Source organism: Mustela lutreola, chromosome 11, assembly GCF_030435805.1.
Source record: "Mustela lutreola isolate mMusLut2 chromosome 11, mMusLut2.pri, whole genome shotgun sequence".
NCBI classification, from domain to species: Eukaryota; Metazoa; Chordata; class Mammalia; order Carnivora; family Mustelidae; genus Mustela; species Mustela lutreola.
Genome location: NC_081300.1, coordinates 36,198,885 through 36,216,428, shown reverse-complemented (window position 1 = coordinate 36,216,428; position 17,544 = coordinate 36,198,885). Strand labels below are relative to the sequence as shown.

General features: G+C 43.0%; 1 protein-coding gene across 4 annotated transcripts in view; it reads left to right on the top strand.

Annotated features, from left to right (window-relative positions):
- MOCOS (molybdenum cofactor sulfurase) overlaps positions 1–17,544 on the top strand; it is a 61,225-nt gene that overhangs the window by 42,615 nt on the left and 1,066 nt on the right. For 3 of the 4 annotated variants that reach the window (XM_059140283.1, XM_059140281.1, XM_059140284.1), the window contains 3 exons: positions 2,363–2,501; positions 11,502–11,606; positions 13,983–14,174. In XM_059140283.1, the coding sequence (XP_058996266.1) occupies positions 2,363–2,501; positions 11,502–11,606; positions 13,983–14,114 (376 nt within the window). In that variant the 3' untranslated portion in view covers positions 14,115–14,174. Of the gene's footprint in view, positions 1–2,362; positions 2,502–11,501; positions 11,607–13,982; positions 14,175–17,544 lie in introns of those variants that run through there. The other variant, XM_059140282.1, reaches the window with a different exon arrangement.

The following is a 17,544-nucleotide window of genomic DNA, read 5'->3' as shown; positions in this document are numbered from 1 at the left end:
ATTACTATGTGAGAGCTGGGACCAGCTGCTTGTCCTTAGTCCATCGGCCAGGAGAGCTGTGCCCACGCCTGTCATCACAAGCTGGGGATCCTGTGACTCACATGCCCTGTGGTCCTGGGCACATGTGTGCATGCTCATAAGCATGTATTGATACAGCTTAATAAAAATGACACAGATGCACTGTTTGTAGTAATTCCTCTTTATAGCCTTTGGTAAAACCACACAACAGAGTTCCCCGGCCATGGCCCAGCTCGCCTTCCTTGGGTACAGAAGTTTGATGCAGTGGCAGGTCCCTGGCTGTTCACAAAGCTGTTCTGGCACCGTGTGACACTCCTCCCCAGGTCCCTAGAGCCCTGGAGAGAGCAGGGCAGTGGTCGTCTGGGATTTGTGGTGTGCAAAACTAGGAGGTAGAGACAGGCTTGCTGCATCCTGGTTCCTACCAGAAGGGGGGCCATACTTCCTGGTTGAATGTAGGGCTGGGGAGCAGGAAGTGGGTGGGGCGGGGAGGAGCGAGGAGGACCAGCCTGTTTCTAGAACCTGGGAGGGTCGCTTGGGACTCTCTGGTTGGTGTCTCTGTTCTACTTTCAAATTTGATAGACTCTATAATCATATGCTGACCACGATAGCTTTTGAACATCAAGTTTTTCCTTTCACAAAGCACAGAAGGAGGGTTTGTAACTTGGAAGGTAAATCCAGAATCAAAGGATTTTAGGACTGGAAAGTGTGAGCCCTTGCATTTCAGATGAGGAAACCATCCTACTCTTTGGTCATGGGAGTCACACGCAGTATCAAAACTAGATGGGGTTCTCCTGGCTCCTGGCTTTTCACACACCATTCCCTGCTCGGGGAGGGGATGGCGATGTGGCCTTATCCTCCACCAGAGCCTTTCAGGTTCTGTTTCCAGGGAAAATGCCACTCCTACTTAAGAATTCTGCCCCACCCCCCAACTTAAAAGATTTTGTTACTGAAGCACAACAAAGTACAAAAATCGTAAGCCCATAGCTCAGTGAATTTTTACAGATGTATATGCCCATTTAACCACCACCCAGATCAAGTAGAGAATATTCCTAGTAAACCACGAATCTTCCTCGTATCCCCTTCTAGTCAGTCCTGCCAAAGGTCACTGGTATTCTGATTTTGTTCACCACAGTTTCACCTGTTCTCGAACCTGATATAACGGGATCGTACAGTGTGGTTTTTTTTTTTTGTTGAAGTTTTCAGAGGCTTTTTTTTTTTCCCCAGTGCTTTTTCCCATGGGGGAAGGGGTGCTTGGAGGCTCAGAAAGTCATAAAAAATATATGTTTATAAAAAATAAAAAATTAAAAAAAAAATAAATAAATAAATACAAATCTTAAAAAAAAAAAAAAAAAAAAAAGAAAGTCATTTCATGGGGCCTCATGGCAGTAAACAAAAATTGTAAACAAGAGTTACAAAAATTTAAATTAAATTTCATTAAAATAGCTAATAAAATTAGTTATTTTAACTAATATGCTAGTTAAAACTGCAAACAGGCTGGAAGCTAGGAAGTGAATTTGTTTTTATTGAGCTATAATCAACATACACTATTACATTAGCTTCAGATATATGATATAATGATTCAATATTTATATATATTGAGAAACAATCCCCACAATAAGTTTGCTTAACATCTGCCCCCATATGTAGTTGATAATTCTTTTTCTTGTGATGGGAGCTTTTAAGATTTTTCTCTTAGCAACTTCCAAATATGCAGCACAGTGTTAATAACTATAGTCATCATGCTGTAGGTTACATCCCTGTGACGTAGGTATTTTATGACTGGAAGCTTGTATCTTTCGACTCCCTTCACCCATTTTGCCTGCCCCCCCCCCCGCCCCGCCTCTGGTAACCACCAGTCTGTCCTCTGTGGGGAATGTACTTGCTGTTGCTTTGTGATGTTCTAATATCCAAAAAGAGTATGAGCTTTTGGAACATTATAGATCCTTGGTAATTAAGCCTATCGATGCTCCCTAAACGCCTCGTCCAGACTCACCCTGTAGAATGGATATTTATATAGAAGTTGGTTTACTTGATCCCCGTTCACTTGGTTTCCAGAGTCGTTCATCTCTTCAGCTAAGATCTACTCATCCTTGCCACCAGTTCTAGGAGGCCTGTCCATGGAGGTGAGACTATCTCCCAGGGGACACCCTCAAGGTCTGTTTAACAGATGGGTGTTCTGTTGGCCTTCCACTTGTGGTAGAAGCTTGTTCTGATCATCTAGGCTTCAGGCCAGAGGACAGTTGGTGAAGTCAGGCATCGAGTGCTAGAAATGTTGGATAATTACAACAGTGCAATTATCCACTCCTCCCCATTCCCCCCCCCCCATTTGATATGTCTTAAACAGTGATGAGAATGGAAAGGAGGAATTATTCTCAATGGAAGACCTCATCTCACGGTTCCGTGCCAATATTATTACCAACGGAACAAGGGCTTTTGAAGAAGAGAAGTGGGATGAGATTTCAATTGGTTCCTTGCATTTCCAGGTGAGCTGGGGGAAGTTCGGTTCCTTCCTCAAGGGTTGCGAATGGAAACTGACCTCTATTCGAGGCCAGGAGGGTGGTAGGCGGGAAGCCCTCCCTGGCTTTGACTCTGCCCCGCCAAACTTCAGCAGGTGAGTGTGTGACATCGCATTCTGGGGCTCCCTCTGGAAGGACCCAGGGCTTATTCCCCACGAAGGTGGCAGTGGTCCCTTCCATGGGGCAGAGAAAATATGTAGTGTACTGGTGATCGCGGGCTCAGTGCCTCCTCACCATATCACTGTGTTTAGGCTTAAACTCTGTTTTCTTAGAATGCTTGTGTCTGTGAGAACTTTATCCTCTTGGAACCTGTTGGACTTTCCTGCCGTCAGGGGCTTGTGGCAGAAGATCCAGACACCTGATGTTCCCTTAGTGCCCACGGCCACTCCACCTTCTTCCCTCACTCTGCCTTCTGGCCTTGCCAGCCCTTGTGGAGGAGCTCGTCGTCAAAGACAAAGCCATGGTCTGCCCTCTCTACCCAGCCTCTGAGCTCCCCAAATCATGTGGGATGGGAGGAAGTCTTAGGCTAAAACCTGCATTCTTCCTTGGAGCCAATGAGGGCCCCTGAAACCCGAGTCCTCTGACTTCTCCGGTGTCTGGGAGCTTACCAGCCCTCCCCCGCCTGCCACATGGCCCTTCTCTCCATTTCCTAAACGTGCCATGCTTCCTGTCTCAGTGCCTTTGCTCCTGCTGTCCCTCCTGCCTGGCATGCTCTTCCTGCAGCCACTTAGGGCCTCCACTCAGATGTCCCCTCCTTGGGAAGGTTCAACTCTGCGTGGCACCTCTGTATGCCTTCAGAGCACACAAGGTGGGGTGGCCCAAGTATGTTTTGTTTCCTGCTGTCCCTCTAAAGCCCAGAACAGTCCTGGTCTCAGGACTCAACATGCTCAGGAGCTGTTGAGAGAACGAGTAGCCAGGAAAGATAAGGAAGAGCTAGGGACGGAAGAATGGGTCATCTGCAGGGAATGTGCTCTGTTCTTAGTGGGGGGGTGAAACTATTGTGATAAGAGTGTTATTATTTGATGGTATAAGTGGCTGTCACTTGTGTCCCGGCTCTGCATTTGGAAGGAACAAATTGGAAGGAAGGCTCTGCATTTGGAAGGAACAGCACTGTAATACCCAGAAAAGCAGGAAACAAGCACCAAAATCTTTACTGAAGAACGTCAGAGGTCTGAGGTTTTAGAAGGCAGTTGAATTGCGTGGCACAAAAAGTCCTAAAGAATTTCTTTTATCCATTTAACTCCCCAAAGTTCCTCTTATCCTGGCAGCCACTCCCCCTTGAAGAAAGCAATCTCTTCTCTGTCTGACATTCATTCCCATAGACCTGTCTCTGGCACCAACCTTCCCCCCTCCTGCCCCCCTCATCCCTGACTCCTGACCTCCTCTTCTCCTTCTGATTTCCCATTGCTGTGTCCCTGCTGTGTCTTTTTTTTTTTTTTTTTTTTTCCTGCTGTGTCTTTAAGACACTTGCTCTCGTATCCTGCCTGATACCAGACCGGCATTAATCTATGGTGTTTGAGAAATGGAGAGAAGGAGGGAGAAATAAAGGAAGAAAAGAAGAAAGCGAAAGAACTTGAACTAGTTTCCTTTCACGGTCACAATGAGTCCTGAAAACAAGAACACCTGTGCCTCTTCAGGTACTCGGGGACAGAAATACAGGAAAGAGTCTTTTTTTTTTTTTGTAGGCCTCAAATCTATTTTTTCTCTCCCTCCTCCTCTCTCTCCTCACCTCTGTGCGCATGCCCCACATCTGTGAATCTTGTGAGCACCATTTCATCGCTTTCCCTCCTGTTTGTTAACTGTGTCCATCATTCCAGAGTGTGCATACCGTTCCTGAATGAAGCAGCAGACTAGAAGGATTACAAAATTTACATAACGAGGACTGACAATTCTGAGCCTTTGATTAGAAAATCTGAGGTGTTTCTTGCTTACTCTCTTAGCCAGGGACCAATCTGTTTGCCTTTTGGCATTTTAGTAGTAATTTTAGATATTCACGTCTTTCTCCTTATCCTGGGTGACCTTACAATAAATGGAATGTTACTAATAAGTATGACAAGACCGTAGGTATGAGTAGAGTGACCCCACATCCCTCCTAATCCTCAATTCTCCCCAATAAAGGAGATAATACTCCAGACTAAGAATTTTATGTTTCTACCTCCTCCATTTTTCTTGGCTATTTGTGTTCTTACATTTTTTTTTTTTAATTAACATAGAATGTATTATTTGCATCACGGATACAGGTCTGTGAATCATCAGGCTTACACACTTCACAGGGCTCACCATAGCATATACCATCTCCAAAGTCTGTCACCCATCCACCCTATTCCCGCCCCCACCCCCCAGCAACCCTCAGTTTGTTTCATGAGATCAAGAGTCTTTTATGTTTTGTCTCCCTCCCCAGTCCCATCTTGTTTTATTTTTTCCCTCCCTACCCGCTATGGCCCCCAACCCTGCCTCTCAAGTTTATAGGAAAGAGTCTTTAAGAAACTTTCCTGAGATGCTTTTCTTTTTTTTTAGGTCACTGCTTTTAATAAACATTAATAAAAGTAAAAATATGCCAGCCCTTTGACCTAATAACTTTCACTGGCAGAAGTCTATTCCATAAAATACTGTCATACAAGCGTGCAGAGCAGTATTACAATCTTGCTTATTATAGTGCTTTTATAAATATGGAAAACTGGAGGACATCCTGTGTATCTACAAAAGGGAGATTGGTTAAATAAGTTGTGCTATATTTATACAATGTAGTTTTGTGTAGGCACTAAAAAGTAGCAACTGTAGTTAGTACTGTGTCTTCTAAAAACTAACTGCTTAAAAGACGTTTGCCGATGCTAGTACTAAAGCGGAGGCTGTTGGCAATGCAAAAGATTTAGCACATCTCCTTTAGAAAGTAATTTTTCCCTGGGGATCATCAAGTCATTAAAACTTTGATACCTGTTGCCTTTATCTTTAGGGTAAATTGAGAATCTCATTTAAAGAGCCCGACGCTAAAAAAATGTTAAATGGCAAAGAAGTTTGTGTGGATTAAGACCTTTATCACATATCAGTGACAAGAGCAAAGAATTAGAAACTGTTTACATGGCTTCATAGCATAATGGGGAACATCAGTCCCCAGGAATGCCAGGCATCATGGCAAAGCCCAAGAATGGGGTCGTCTCTGAGTACAGACATAGGAGGGCGTCTAATATGTATTGTGAAGTCATGCCAACAGGGAGGGCATGGGGTGGCCTCTAAGAGCCCAGGGAGTGTCCTGCTGTAAGCCAGAGTCAAACTTACAGCCTTGCTAGCAGCTGCTTGCCTCTGGGGACAGAGAGGGAGGCCACTGCTGAGTGCTTTCTTTCCTAATTCTTTTTTTAAAGATTTTATTTATTTATTTGAAAGAGAGTGAGAAAGCACACGCAGCAGGGAGCAGCAGGCAGAGGGAGAGGAAGAAGCGGGCTCCCTATCAGGCAGGGAGTCCCCTGCTGGGCTCAGTTCTGCTACCCCAGACCCCAGGATCATGACCTGAGCTGAAGGCAGATGTTTCACCAACTGAACCACCCAAGAGCTCCTCTTTTAATTCTTAAAACTTCTGTATCATTTGAGTTATTTTTCAAAGAATATGTATCCTTGTAAACAACTTTTAAAAAAAGATTTTATTTATTTATCTGACAGATAGAGATCACAAGTAGTCAGAGAAGCAGGCAGAGAGAGAGGAGGAAGCAGGCTCCCTGCTGAGCAGAGAGCCTGATGTCAGGCTCCATCCCAGGACCCTGGAATCATGACCTAAGCCGAAGGCAGAGGCTTTAACACACTGAGCCACCCGGGCACCCCACTCTAAATAATTTAAAAAAATCCCAATGGATAAAAGAGTACTAGAAAAAAAGCTTAAAAATGACAATGGTTTAAGAAAATTGATTTCTTTGTCTTGGTGTTATAAAGAAGTACCTGGAAAATATCTTTCCTTCTGCCAGTTTGAGAAACTGTTTTAAGAGAGAGTCTTTTTACCAAAGTGACAGGATTTTTACTTGAAGTGTTGTCTGTTGGATGGGGCCCCCAGGTCCAGGGCTGGTGGGACATCCCTTCTGTGGGACATCTCTTCTCCTCCTCCTCCTCCTTCTTTCTTCTTCCTCTTGTTGTTATTGTTCTTCTTCTTCTTCATTATCATATAATGTATTATTAGCCCCAGGAGTACAGGTCTGTGAATCATCAGGCTTACACACTTCATAACACACCATAGCACATACCCTCCCCAGTATCCATTACCCAGCCACCCTATCCCCCACCCCACCCCCTCGCAACCCTCTGTTTTGTGAGATTAAGAGTCTCATGGTTTGTCTCCCTCCTGACCCCATCTTGTTTCATTTTTTTCCTTTCCCACCCCCATAACCCCCCTTCTGCCTTTCAAATTCATCATATCAGAGAGCTCATATGATAATTGTCTTTCTCTGAATAACTTATTTCACTCAGTGTAATACCCTCTAGTTCCATCCACGTCTTTGCAAATGGCAAGATTTCGTTTCTTTTGATGCCTGCATACTATTCCAGTGTGTGTGTGTGTGTGTGTGTGTGTGTGTGTGTGTGTGTGTGTATACACACATACATATACACATATACCATATCTTCTTTATCCCTTCATCTGTTGATGAACATCTAGGTTATTTCCATAGTTGTTTGGCTATCGTGCACATTGCTGCTATAAACATTGGGGTGCATGTGCCCCTTCAGATCACTACATTTGTATCTTTAGGGTAAATACCCAGTAGTGCAATTGCTGGGTTGTAGGGTAGCTCTATTTTCAACTTTTTGAATAACCTCCATGCTGTTTTCCAGAGTGGCTGTACCAGCCTGCATTCCTACCAACAGTGTAGCAGGATTCCTTCCCCCTTTTCCACATCACCAATGACTGTTGTTTCCTGACTGGTTAATTTTAGCCATTCTGACTGGTGTGAGGTGGTATCTCATTGTGGTTTGATTTGTATTTCCCAGATGCCAACTGATATTGAACACCTTTTCATGAGTCTGTTGGCCATCTGGATGTCTTCTTTGCAGAAATGTCTGTTCATGTCTTTTGTCCATTTCTTGAATGGATTCTTTGTTCTTTGGGTGTTGAGTTTGAGAAGTTTTTCATATATTTTGGATACTAGCCCTTTATCTGATATGTCATTTGCAAATATCTTCTCCCATTCTGTCAGTTGTCTTTTGGTTTTGTTGACTGTTTCCTTTGCTATGCAAATACCTTTCATCTTGATGAAGTCCCGATAGCTCATTTTTGCCCTTGCTTCCCTTGCCCTTGGCCATGTTTCCAGGAAGAAGTTGCTGTGGCTGAGGTTGAAGAGGTTGCTGCCTGTGTTCTCCTCAAGGGTTTTGATGGATTCCTGTCTCACATTGAGGTCTTTCATCCATTTTGAGTCTATTTTTGTGTGGGGTGTAAGGAAATGGTCCAGTTTCATTTTTTTTTTTTTTGCATGTGGCTGTCCAATTTTCCCAACACCGTTTGTTGAAGAGACTGTCTTTTTTCCATTGGACATTCTTTCCTGCTTTGTCGAAGATTAGTTGACCATAGAGTTGAGGGTCTATTTCTGGGCTTTCTATTCTGTTCCATTGATCTATGTGTCTGCTTTTGTGCCAGTACCATACTGTCTTGATGATTATAGCTTTGTGATGGAGCTTGAAGTTGAAGTCTGGAATTGTGATGCCACCAACTTTGGCTTTCTTTTTCAATATTCCTCTGGCTATTCAGGGTCTTTTCTGGTTCCATATAAATTTTTGGATTATTTGTTTGATTTCTTTGAAAAAAATGGGTGGGATTTTGATAGGGATTGCATTAAATGTGTAGATTGCTTTAGGTAGCATAGACATTTTCACAATATTTGTTCTTCCAATCCATGAGCGTGGAACATTTTTCCATTTTTTTGTGTCTTCCTCAATTTTTTCCTGAGTACTTTACACTTTTTTGAGTACAGATTCTTGGCCTCTTTGGTTTATTCCTAGGTATCTTATGGTTTGGGGTGCAATTGTAAATAGGATTGACTCCTTAATTTCTCTTTCTTCTGTCTTGTTGTTGGTATATATAAATGCAACTGATTTATGTGTATTGATTTTATATCCTGCCACTTCACTGAATTCCTGTATGAGTTCTAGCAGTTTTGGAATCGAGTCTTTTAGGTTTTTCACATAAAGTATCATATCATCTGCAAAGAGTGAGAGTTTGACTTCTTTTTTGCCAATTTGGATGCTTTTAATTTCTTTTTGTTGTCTGATTGTTGAGGCTAGGACTTCTAGTACTATGTTGAATAGCAGTGGTGATAGTGGATATCCCTGCCATATTCCTGATCTTAGTGGAAAAGCTCTCAGTTTTTTTTCCATTGAGAATGATACTCACTGTGGGTTTTTCATAGATGGCTTTGATGATATTGAGGTATGTACCCTCTATCCCTACACTTTGAAGAGTTTTGATCAAGAAAGGATGCTGTACTCTGTCAAATGCTTTTTCAGCATCTTTTGAGGGTATTATATGGTTCTTGTTCTTTCCTTTATTGATGCATTGTATCACATTGATTGACTTGTGGATATTGAACCAGCCTTGCAGCCCAGGAATAAATCCCACTTGGTAGTGATGAAAAATCCTTTTAATGTGTGTTGGATCCTATTGGCTAGTATTTTGGTGAGAATTTTTGCATCTGTGTTCATCAGGGATATTGGTCTGTAATTTTCCTTTTTGATGGGGTCTTTGTCTGGTTTGGGGATCAAGATAATGCTGGCCTCATAAAATGAGTTTGGCAGTTTTCTTCCATTTCTATTTTTTGGAACAGTTTCAGATGAATAGTTGTTAATCTTTAACTGTCTGGTGGAATGCTCCTGGGAAGCCAATAGCCCTGGACTCTTGTTTGTTGGGAATTTCTGATGACTGCTTCAATCTCATTACTGGTTATGGGTCTGTTCAGGTTTTCTGTTTCTTCCTGGTTCAGTTATGGTGGTTTACATGTCTCTAGGAATGCATCTATTTCTTCCAGATTGTCAAATTTGCTGGTGTATATTTTCTCATAGTATGTTCTTATAATTGTTTGTATTTCTTTGGTGTTGGTTGTGATCTCTCCTCATGATTTTATTAATTTGGGTCCTTTCTCTTTTCTTTTTGATAAGTCTAGCCAGGAGTTTGTCAATCTTATTAATTCTTTCAGAGAACCACCTCCTAGTTTTGTTGATCTGTTATACCATTCTTTTGGTTTCTATTTCACTGATTTCTGCTCTGATCTTTATTATTTATCTTTTGTTGCTGGGTTTAGGCTTTCTTTGCTGTTCTTTCTCCAGCTCCTTTAGGTATAGGGTTAGGTTGTGTACTTGAGACCTTTCTTGTTTCTTGAAAAAGGCTTGTACTGCTGTATACTTTCCTCTCGGGACCACATTTGCTGGGGACATCTCTGAGGGTCATGGCTCAGCAGCTTCAGAGGGGTATAATATCCTAGGCAGAGAAAATAGAATGTTCTGTTCTTGATCCTGGTGGGTTTAGTCTTCTGATCTTATGGAAGTCTTATTCCATCTGAGGGATTCTTATGTATAATCATGAGAGCTTCCACGTTTGAGCATGACTAAGTGCCAGGTCTGGGCTTTGCATCCTAGAATTAGTATCTGGAATTCTCACTGAGTCAAGCTAAGGGGTTGGATGATGAAATGAGGCTTTGAGAGGTGGTATGTCGGCCCGGGATCAGGGCCAGTGCTGGGCAGAGCCCCGTACAACACCCCCTCGCTGCTTATGGAGGCCTGCACATCCTGACTTTGGTACCACAGTGAGGTTATGTTTCCCCTGGCTTGGTGCCCACCAGCCAGAAGGAGAGCAATCGGAACAGGCCAAGACACATCCACATTTAGTTGTTTCTGATTTCAGTGCATACTTTGTGTTTGCCCATGAGTGAGCAGAGATCTGAAGGAGAAAATCAAGTGCCTTTGCCCTTTTTATATGTGCAAAAAAAGAAGCATTTTGTTACTGCCAAGTGCATACTTTCTTTTTTTGTGTTAACATTTATGGGAGATTTTCTCGTTGTGGAGCAATTCGTGCTCATGACAGACTAATAGACATTCTACTATATGGTATGACCCCTGTTAAGACACATATATATACATATATACATGAATACACATGTGATTTTGTTTCCTACTTATCTCAGTTATAGACATAAATACTTCCCCTTTTATTTCAAGCCCTTTCTAGATTAATTTTAATACCTGCATGATACATACATTGAGTGTGGCCATTCTTCTCTACTGTTTGATGTTTAAGATACTCCCAGATTTCCCCTACTACACATAATGTGAGAACGATCCTTGTACATGAAGCTTTGTTTGTACTTGTGATTCATTTCTTTTCTTTTCTAAAGATTTATTTATTTGAGAGAAAGTGCTTGTACAAGCAGGAGGGGCAGAGGGAGAAGGAGACAGTCTTGAGCAGACTTGGAGCTGAGCATAGAGGCCACATGTGGGGCTCGATCTCATAATCTTGAGATCGTGACCTGAGCCAAAACCAAGAGTCACCCAGATGCCCCAGCTGTGGTTCTTTTCTTCTGTGAAATTCCTGGTAGTGAAATTTCTGGGTCAGAGGGTCATGGACACAGTAAGGTTCTTACTGGTGACTCTGTGCTGGGGCTGTGGATATTTATTTTCTCCTAGTTTACTCTACAATCAGTTAGTTTTTTTCTTCCTGGGAGAATCCAGGAAGAAACCAGAGATAATCATCCAAGATCTGCAACCACTCTTTTCTTTCTTTACAAAGCCCTGAAGCAGCAGGTTTTCAGCTGATGAGCAAACACGGATGATTCCCCAGGACCCTGTGAGGAGGTGCCCTGTTCTGGCTCCTTGTAGTCAGAGTATGATAAGCCCCCTGTGTGAGTGGAGCTGGATTCTGCCTCTTGCACTCAGTTTCTTCCCTGCCCAGTGGGAATGTCTGGTCACTTTCATGGAAATGTTGTCTTTTCCCTTCTCACCTTCCAGGTTTCAGGGCCTTGTCACAGATGCCAGATAATTTGCATCGACCAGCAAACAGGGCAGCGAAACCAAAATGTTTTCCAAAAACTTTCTGAGAGTCGCGAAAGAAAGGTAAGCATAATTGCAAGTTATGACCTCTGTTTTAAGATCCTGGCTTGTTATCCACACCAGAATTGTAGTTCTGAGTAGTAGTGCTGAGTACGTTTTAGAAGTGGGAAGACCTGGGGTGCCTGGGTGGCTCAATGGGTTAAAGCCTCTGTCTTCGGCTCGGGTCATGATCCCAGAGTCCTGGGATCCAGCCCCGCATCGGGCTCTCTGCTTGGCAGGGAGCATGCTTCCTCCTCCCTCTCTCTCTCTAACTGCCTTTCTACCCACTTGTGATCTCTATCTGTCAAATAAATAAATAAAATCTTAAAAAAAAAAAAAAAAGAAGTGGGAAGACTTTCTACGGCTAATGGACTACCATTAAGATTCTGACCTCTTCCATGGCGCCATCTTGTTTTTCCTTTCCCTCCATTTCCTTACCTTTTTGAGTCTTATAATGTGTATTTTTGGTACTCTCAAATTTCAGTGAAGAGATATGGGGTATAAATAAGAAATGAGTAAATAAGCAAAGTAATTTTATTGTCTTGATCATTATTTTCTTCACCACAGATGTCTCATGAGCATAGAATGCCCTCTAGTGAGTAGAGTAGCTGCACAGACAAATTCAGTAAATTTCACTCTCAGAAGCCCTGTAAGATGTCTTCTTGAGGTTTCCTATGACCCAATGTTGTTTTCATGGATGCCAGATGATAGAAACTGAACTACTAACGGACTGATTCTTTAGGAAGAGCTATGTCTAGGCTAGTACTTTCTTTCTTTCTTTTTTTTTTTTGTTGTTGTTGTTTTTTTGCCAAGAATTCTAGGAAGCCAGGTAAGCAGTCAGGCTGCATGGAGCCTTTCTTGAACATGAACTGAAATAATGTAAATATTACTCTCTCTCCAGTAATAAATTAGAAGGTTAACTCACAGTAAAATGTTCTGTCTTGTTTCCTGTGTTTGTTTTATAGAATGTTTGTTTCATAGTATGTAACTTTGTTGGTTTCATAGTATATAACTCCCTATGGATGCAGGATAGATATGGTCTGCACTCGAGTATTTTACCAAGTGTCTGTCCGCTCAGTGGAAGCAGACTATGTCACCTGAGGGTGTGGGGACCTTGAGGCTGCACCATGCAAAGTGCCTGGGGAGGGGATGGGTGGGCCCAAATACTTAGGGGCATGGAAGGAAATAGTACTTCTTAGAATCACTGTAAATTCTCATGTGTACACATCTTTTTTTTTTTTTTTTAGGTAATTTTGGGAATAATTTTAGATTTACAGATAAAGTACAAAGAGATTACAGAGAGTTCATGTGTACCCTTCATCTATCTGAATGTGCACAATCTTTAGGAATTAATTTGGCCTCAGCCCCTAGCCTGATGCCTAGAATGCGGGGGGCATCCAGCTGATGTTATCACAGCAATGGCTGGGTCTGGGAGTACATTGCATGCTCCAAAGGGTTCTTATGGCTCACTTGCATTGGTGGCAAATGTGGAGTAGATTCACACAACTCTGTATTTTGGACCTTCCATCTTTATTCTAGAGAGTTTGGAGAATGTAACCTACACCACATTTAAAAAAAAAATCACATCAAAGAAAATGCTGGATTTTGCTATTATTTTCATAAAATAGTTTTTACATCAGGGAACAGAGCAGAAATTGGCCTGATAGAAGTCAGAAGCAGAGAGTGGGTTGCAGGCCCTCCTACTGGAAGCTCTGGGTATATAGGAAGGAGGAAAAAAAGGATGGGTCCAGCCATTAACAGGTGTGGGGTAACTGTCGGGAAAGGATAATATGTATATATGTATGTATTTGTTCAATTTTAAGAAAGAGAGAGCATGTGTACAGATGCATGCAAGCAGGAGTATGTGTGTGGTGAGAGGGGCAGAAGGAGAGGGAGAGAGAGAATCCCAGGCAGAGTCCACACTCACTGTGGAGCCCCACACAGGACTTGATCTCACCATCATGACCTGAGCTGAAATCAAGAGTTGGGCATTTAACTGAGCCACCCACGGACCCTGGGAAAGGAGATTTTATTTTATTATTATTTTTAAAGATTTTATTTATTTATTTGATGCAGGGAAAGAGCACACAAGCAGGGGAAGTGGGAAAGGGAGAAGCATGCTCCTGACTGAGCAGGGAGCCCCATGTGGGGCCTGATCCAAGGACCTGGGGATCATGACCTGAGCCAAAGGCAGACACTTAACTGACTGAGCCACCCAGGAGCCCTGGGAAAGGACATTTTAAATGAGAATCTTTGGTGTTCGAAATTGGGGTTCCTGTTTCTCATTATATTTTAGGACATGTCTTTAAAGATTTGACTTGATTTTAATTGAGCATTATTAGTTAAAAAAATTTTCAACTGCTAAAATAATCTAGCTTATTGCTGCTGTCTTGTTCACAGGTGAACTTTGGAGTGTACCTGATGCATATGTCTTTAGACTTGTCTTCCCCACATTTCCTGTCTGTAGGATCTCAGGTGCTCCCTGTGTTGAAAGAAAATGCAAAGCACCATGATTTACCTGCTTCTGACTAACATCAAGATGTTGCCTCCTAAAAAGTTTTTTCAGCATAAATTAAAATTTCTCTTTTACAACTCTGACCACTTTTATTCAGATTGGCACATGGCTCAGTAGACCGCTATCTTTTGAACAAGGAGAATTCTCTTGGGGATAGAGGGAGCTCTTGTGGGCTTCCTCTAGCTCCTGCTCTCTCTGTGTGCCCTGCCAGGCTCAGGAGGCCCGTTCTGAGGCCTCTGTGCTCTGTGAAGCGAACACAGCCCCAGAGCTTCCCCTATGTGTTTGAAGTAGGATAACTCTAATTTGATGAGTTTTTTTTTTTTTAAGATTTTTATTTATTTCTTTATTTGAGAGAGAAAGAGAGAGAGACACACACACACACAGAGAATGAGCAGGGCGGGGGCAAAGGGAGAAGGAGAAGCAGACTCCCGCTGAGTAGGGACCTGGCATAGGGGTCTATCCATGACCCTGGGATCATGACCTGAGTAGCATACACTTAATTAAGTGAGCTATCCAGGCACCTCCCACCCCACGTATTTTATTCTTTATGATGCTATTGGAAGTAGAATTGTTTTCCTTACTTCTTTTTCAGATGGTTTATTTTTAGTGTATCCTAATGCAGCTGATTTTTGTATGTTAACTTTGTATTCTGCAACTTTACTAAATGTACTTATTCTAACAGATTTTTAATGGAATCTTTAGGGTTTTCTGTATATAAGATTATGTCCTCTCTAAACAGGGATACATTTACTTCTGCCTTTCCAATTTATATCTTGCCAGAGCCAATTGCTCTGGCAAGGCCCACTAAGCCTGTTGAATGGACATGGCAAGAGTGAGTGTTCTTACTTTCTAAGAACTTTCAGTTTTTCACCTGTGGTTTTAGCTGTGGGCCTTTACCATGTTGAGATATGCTCCTTCTATTCCTAGTTTGTTGAGAGTTTTTATCATGAAAGGGTGTTACATTTTGTTAAATGCTTTAAATGCATCTATTTAGATAATATGATTTTTAGCCTTTATTCTGTTAATATATTGCATTAATAGATTTTTATACATTGAAATAGTGCTTGCACTCAAGGGATAAATCCCACTTGGTCATGGGGCATGATCCTTTTAATGTGCTAATGGATTCATTTTGCCAGTATTTTGTTGAGGTGTTTTGCATCTTTATTCATTAGGGATATTGTCCTATAGCTTTCTTGTGGTGTCTTTGTCTTGGGTCAAAGTAATGCTGGCATCTATAAGTTTGGAAGTGCCCCCTCTTCTTCATTTTTTGGGTGCAGTTTGCAAAGGATTGGCTTTAATTCTTCTTTGAAATGTTTGGTAGGATTTACCAGTGAAGCCGTCTGGTCCTGGGCTTTTCTCTGTTGCAAGACATGCTGCTTTGATGGTGGCCCAAGCGTTAGGGGCACATCTGGTGTGTGGGGGCTGGCCTGGGGCAGGGTGGGGTGGGGCAGAAGGGATTGCTCTGCAAAGCTGGTCAGAACGGAGCCATGTCCTCTGTGTGACAGAAAGCGACCGTGTCCACTCCCACTCACTTTTCTCTCTGGCCTTTGGGGCCTTTGGCAAGGGAAAGAGATGAAAAGACTATTTTATGACATGCCCCAAACTTCCAGCGGCAGGGAGAGAAGTTAAGCACTGCAAGGCTGGCTCTGGTGAGTGTCTTTTGCTCTCTAGAGTGACCCTGCCTTGACCAGAAGCAGCCATGGGGACCAAGGGTGCTCCATTTTTCTCAGCTTTTGATTATGCAGGAGGGAGGTAGGGAGCAGCCAGGGAGAGCACGTGCGCCGGGGATCCGTGCACGCAGGGACCCACCGCCAGACCTGAATGCTAGTGGGCGCCTGAGTGCTCTGAGCAAGGTGCCTGCTGGGGCCCCTGGGAGGGGATGAAACCCTCACCAGGCAGGTGGAGGTCGGAGCACCCCTGACCCCACAACATCTTTGAGAAAGGCCCAGGATCTTCTAGCTGCAGGGAGAGTTCGGGGCACAAGGGAGGCAGGAAGAAAGCTGGCATACCCTTTCTAGCCTGTCTTTTTCCAATTCACCTGTTTTGTGCCAACAGAATTAACTTCTATGTATCTCACCGGGCAAACCCCCGAATTAGTCGTAGCAAATCTTATTCTATATGAGCAAGCTATTGAACAGATCTAAGTCTCATCGGAAAAGTGAGGAAAAGCACAAAACTTACTTCAGAGATTTAAGAATTAAAGGAAAGGTTCATGTTTAGCACAAGGCCGCAAAATAATTACGCCAAGTAAGCCACGTCTACCATCTAGTGGCTACATTCAGTAATGGCAGATTTTATTAAAGAAGGATGAAAGCTAGTTCAGGTCGGGTGGGCAAGTCCCAAAGGATGGCAAATGTTAGCGCATTTTTCTCTGCCCAGCTTCCTTAGGGAAGCTCCAGAAAACTTTTCATTATTGATGTTGGAATCCTTTAAAAGTTAGTTCCTTAATCATTTCCTGGGCAGGTTAATTAAAAAAAAAAAAAGATTTTATTTGGGGCGCCTGGGTGACTCAGTTGGTTGTGTCTGCCTTTGGCTCAGGTCATGATCGCAGGGTCCTGGGATCGAGTCCCGCATTGGGCTCTGCGGAAAGTCTGCTTCTCCCTCTCCCTCTGCCATTCACTCCCCTTGCTTCTGCTCTCTCAATCTCTGTCAAATAAATAAATAAATAAATAAAAATCTTTTTAAAAAAGATTGTATGTATTATTTATTTATTCATTAGACAGAGATCACAAGTAGGCAAAGAGGCAGGCAGAGCGAGAGGAGGAAGCAGGCTCCCCTCTGAGCAGAGCTCAGGCTCCCCGCTGAGCGGATTGATGCAGGGCTCAATCCCAGGACTCTGGGATCATTACCTGAGTCGAAGGCAGAGGCTTTAACCCACTGAGCCACCCAGGCACCCCAAGATTTTATTTATTTGTATATTTTAGAGAGCACACATGGTGGGGGGAGTAGGGGCACAGAGTAGGAGAGAATCTCAAGCAGACCCTGCACTGAGCATAGAACCCTATGGGGGTCAAATCCCAGGACCCTGAGATCATGGCCTGAGCCAAAACCAAGAGTTGAAGGCTTAACAGCTGAGCCACCCAGGCATCTGGGTCAGGTGCATTTTCTGCTGGCATGGCATCAACCATTCTTTTGGAGTCTCCTATTTTCTCGGGACTTTTTAAAAAACTAAGCTGCTTTGAATTGGCTGTTTTGTCAAGTGGATCTCTTCTGTCTTTTTCTTTGTCTCTCTCTACCTACCTGCCTGTCTGGCTGTCTCCCTCTCTCAAGTTTTAATATATAGAAACTGTACTCAACAGCAGGTCTAGGTTTTGTGTGCGTGAGGCTTGCACACCTTAAAAATCATCCTTAAGAAAAGAATGCCAAATAAACATCAGGTACAAAAAGGGATGTAAACTCGCATGTGATGGGAAAGGGCTTTGAAGGGCGTCTGTGCAAGTGAGA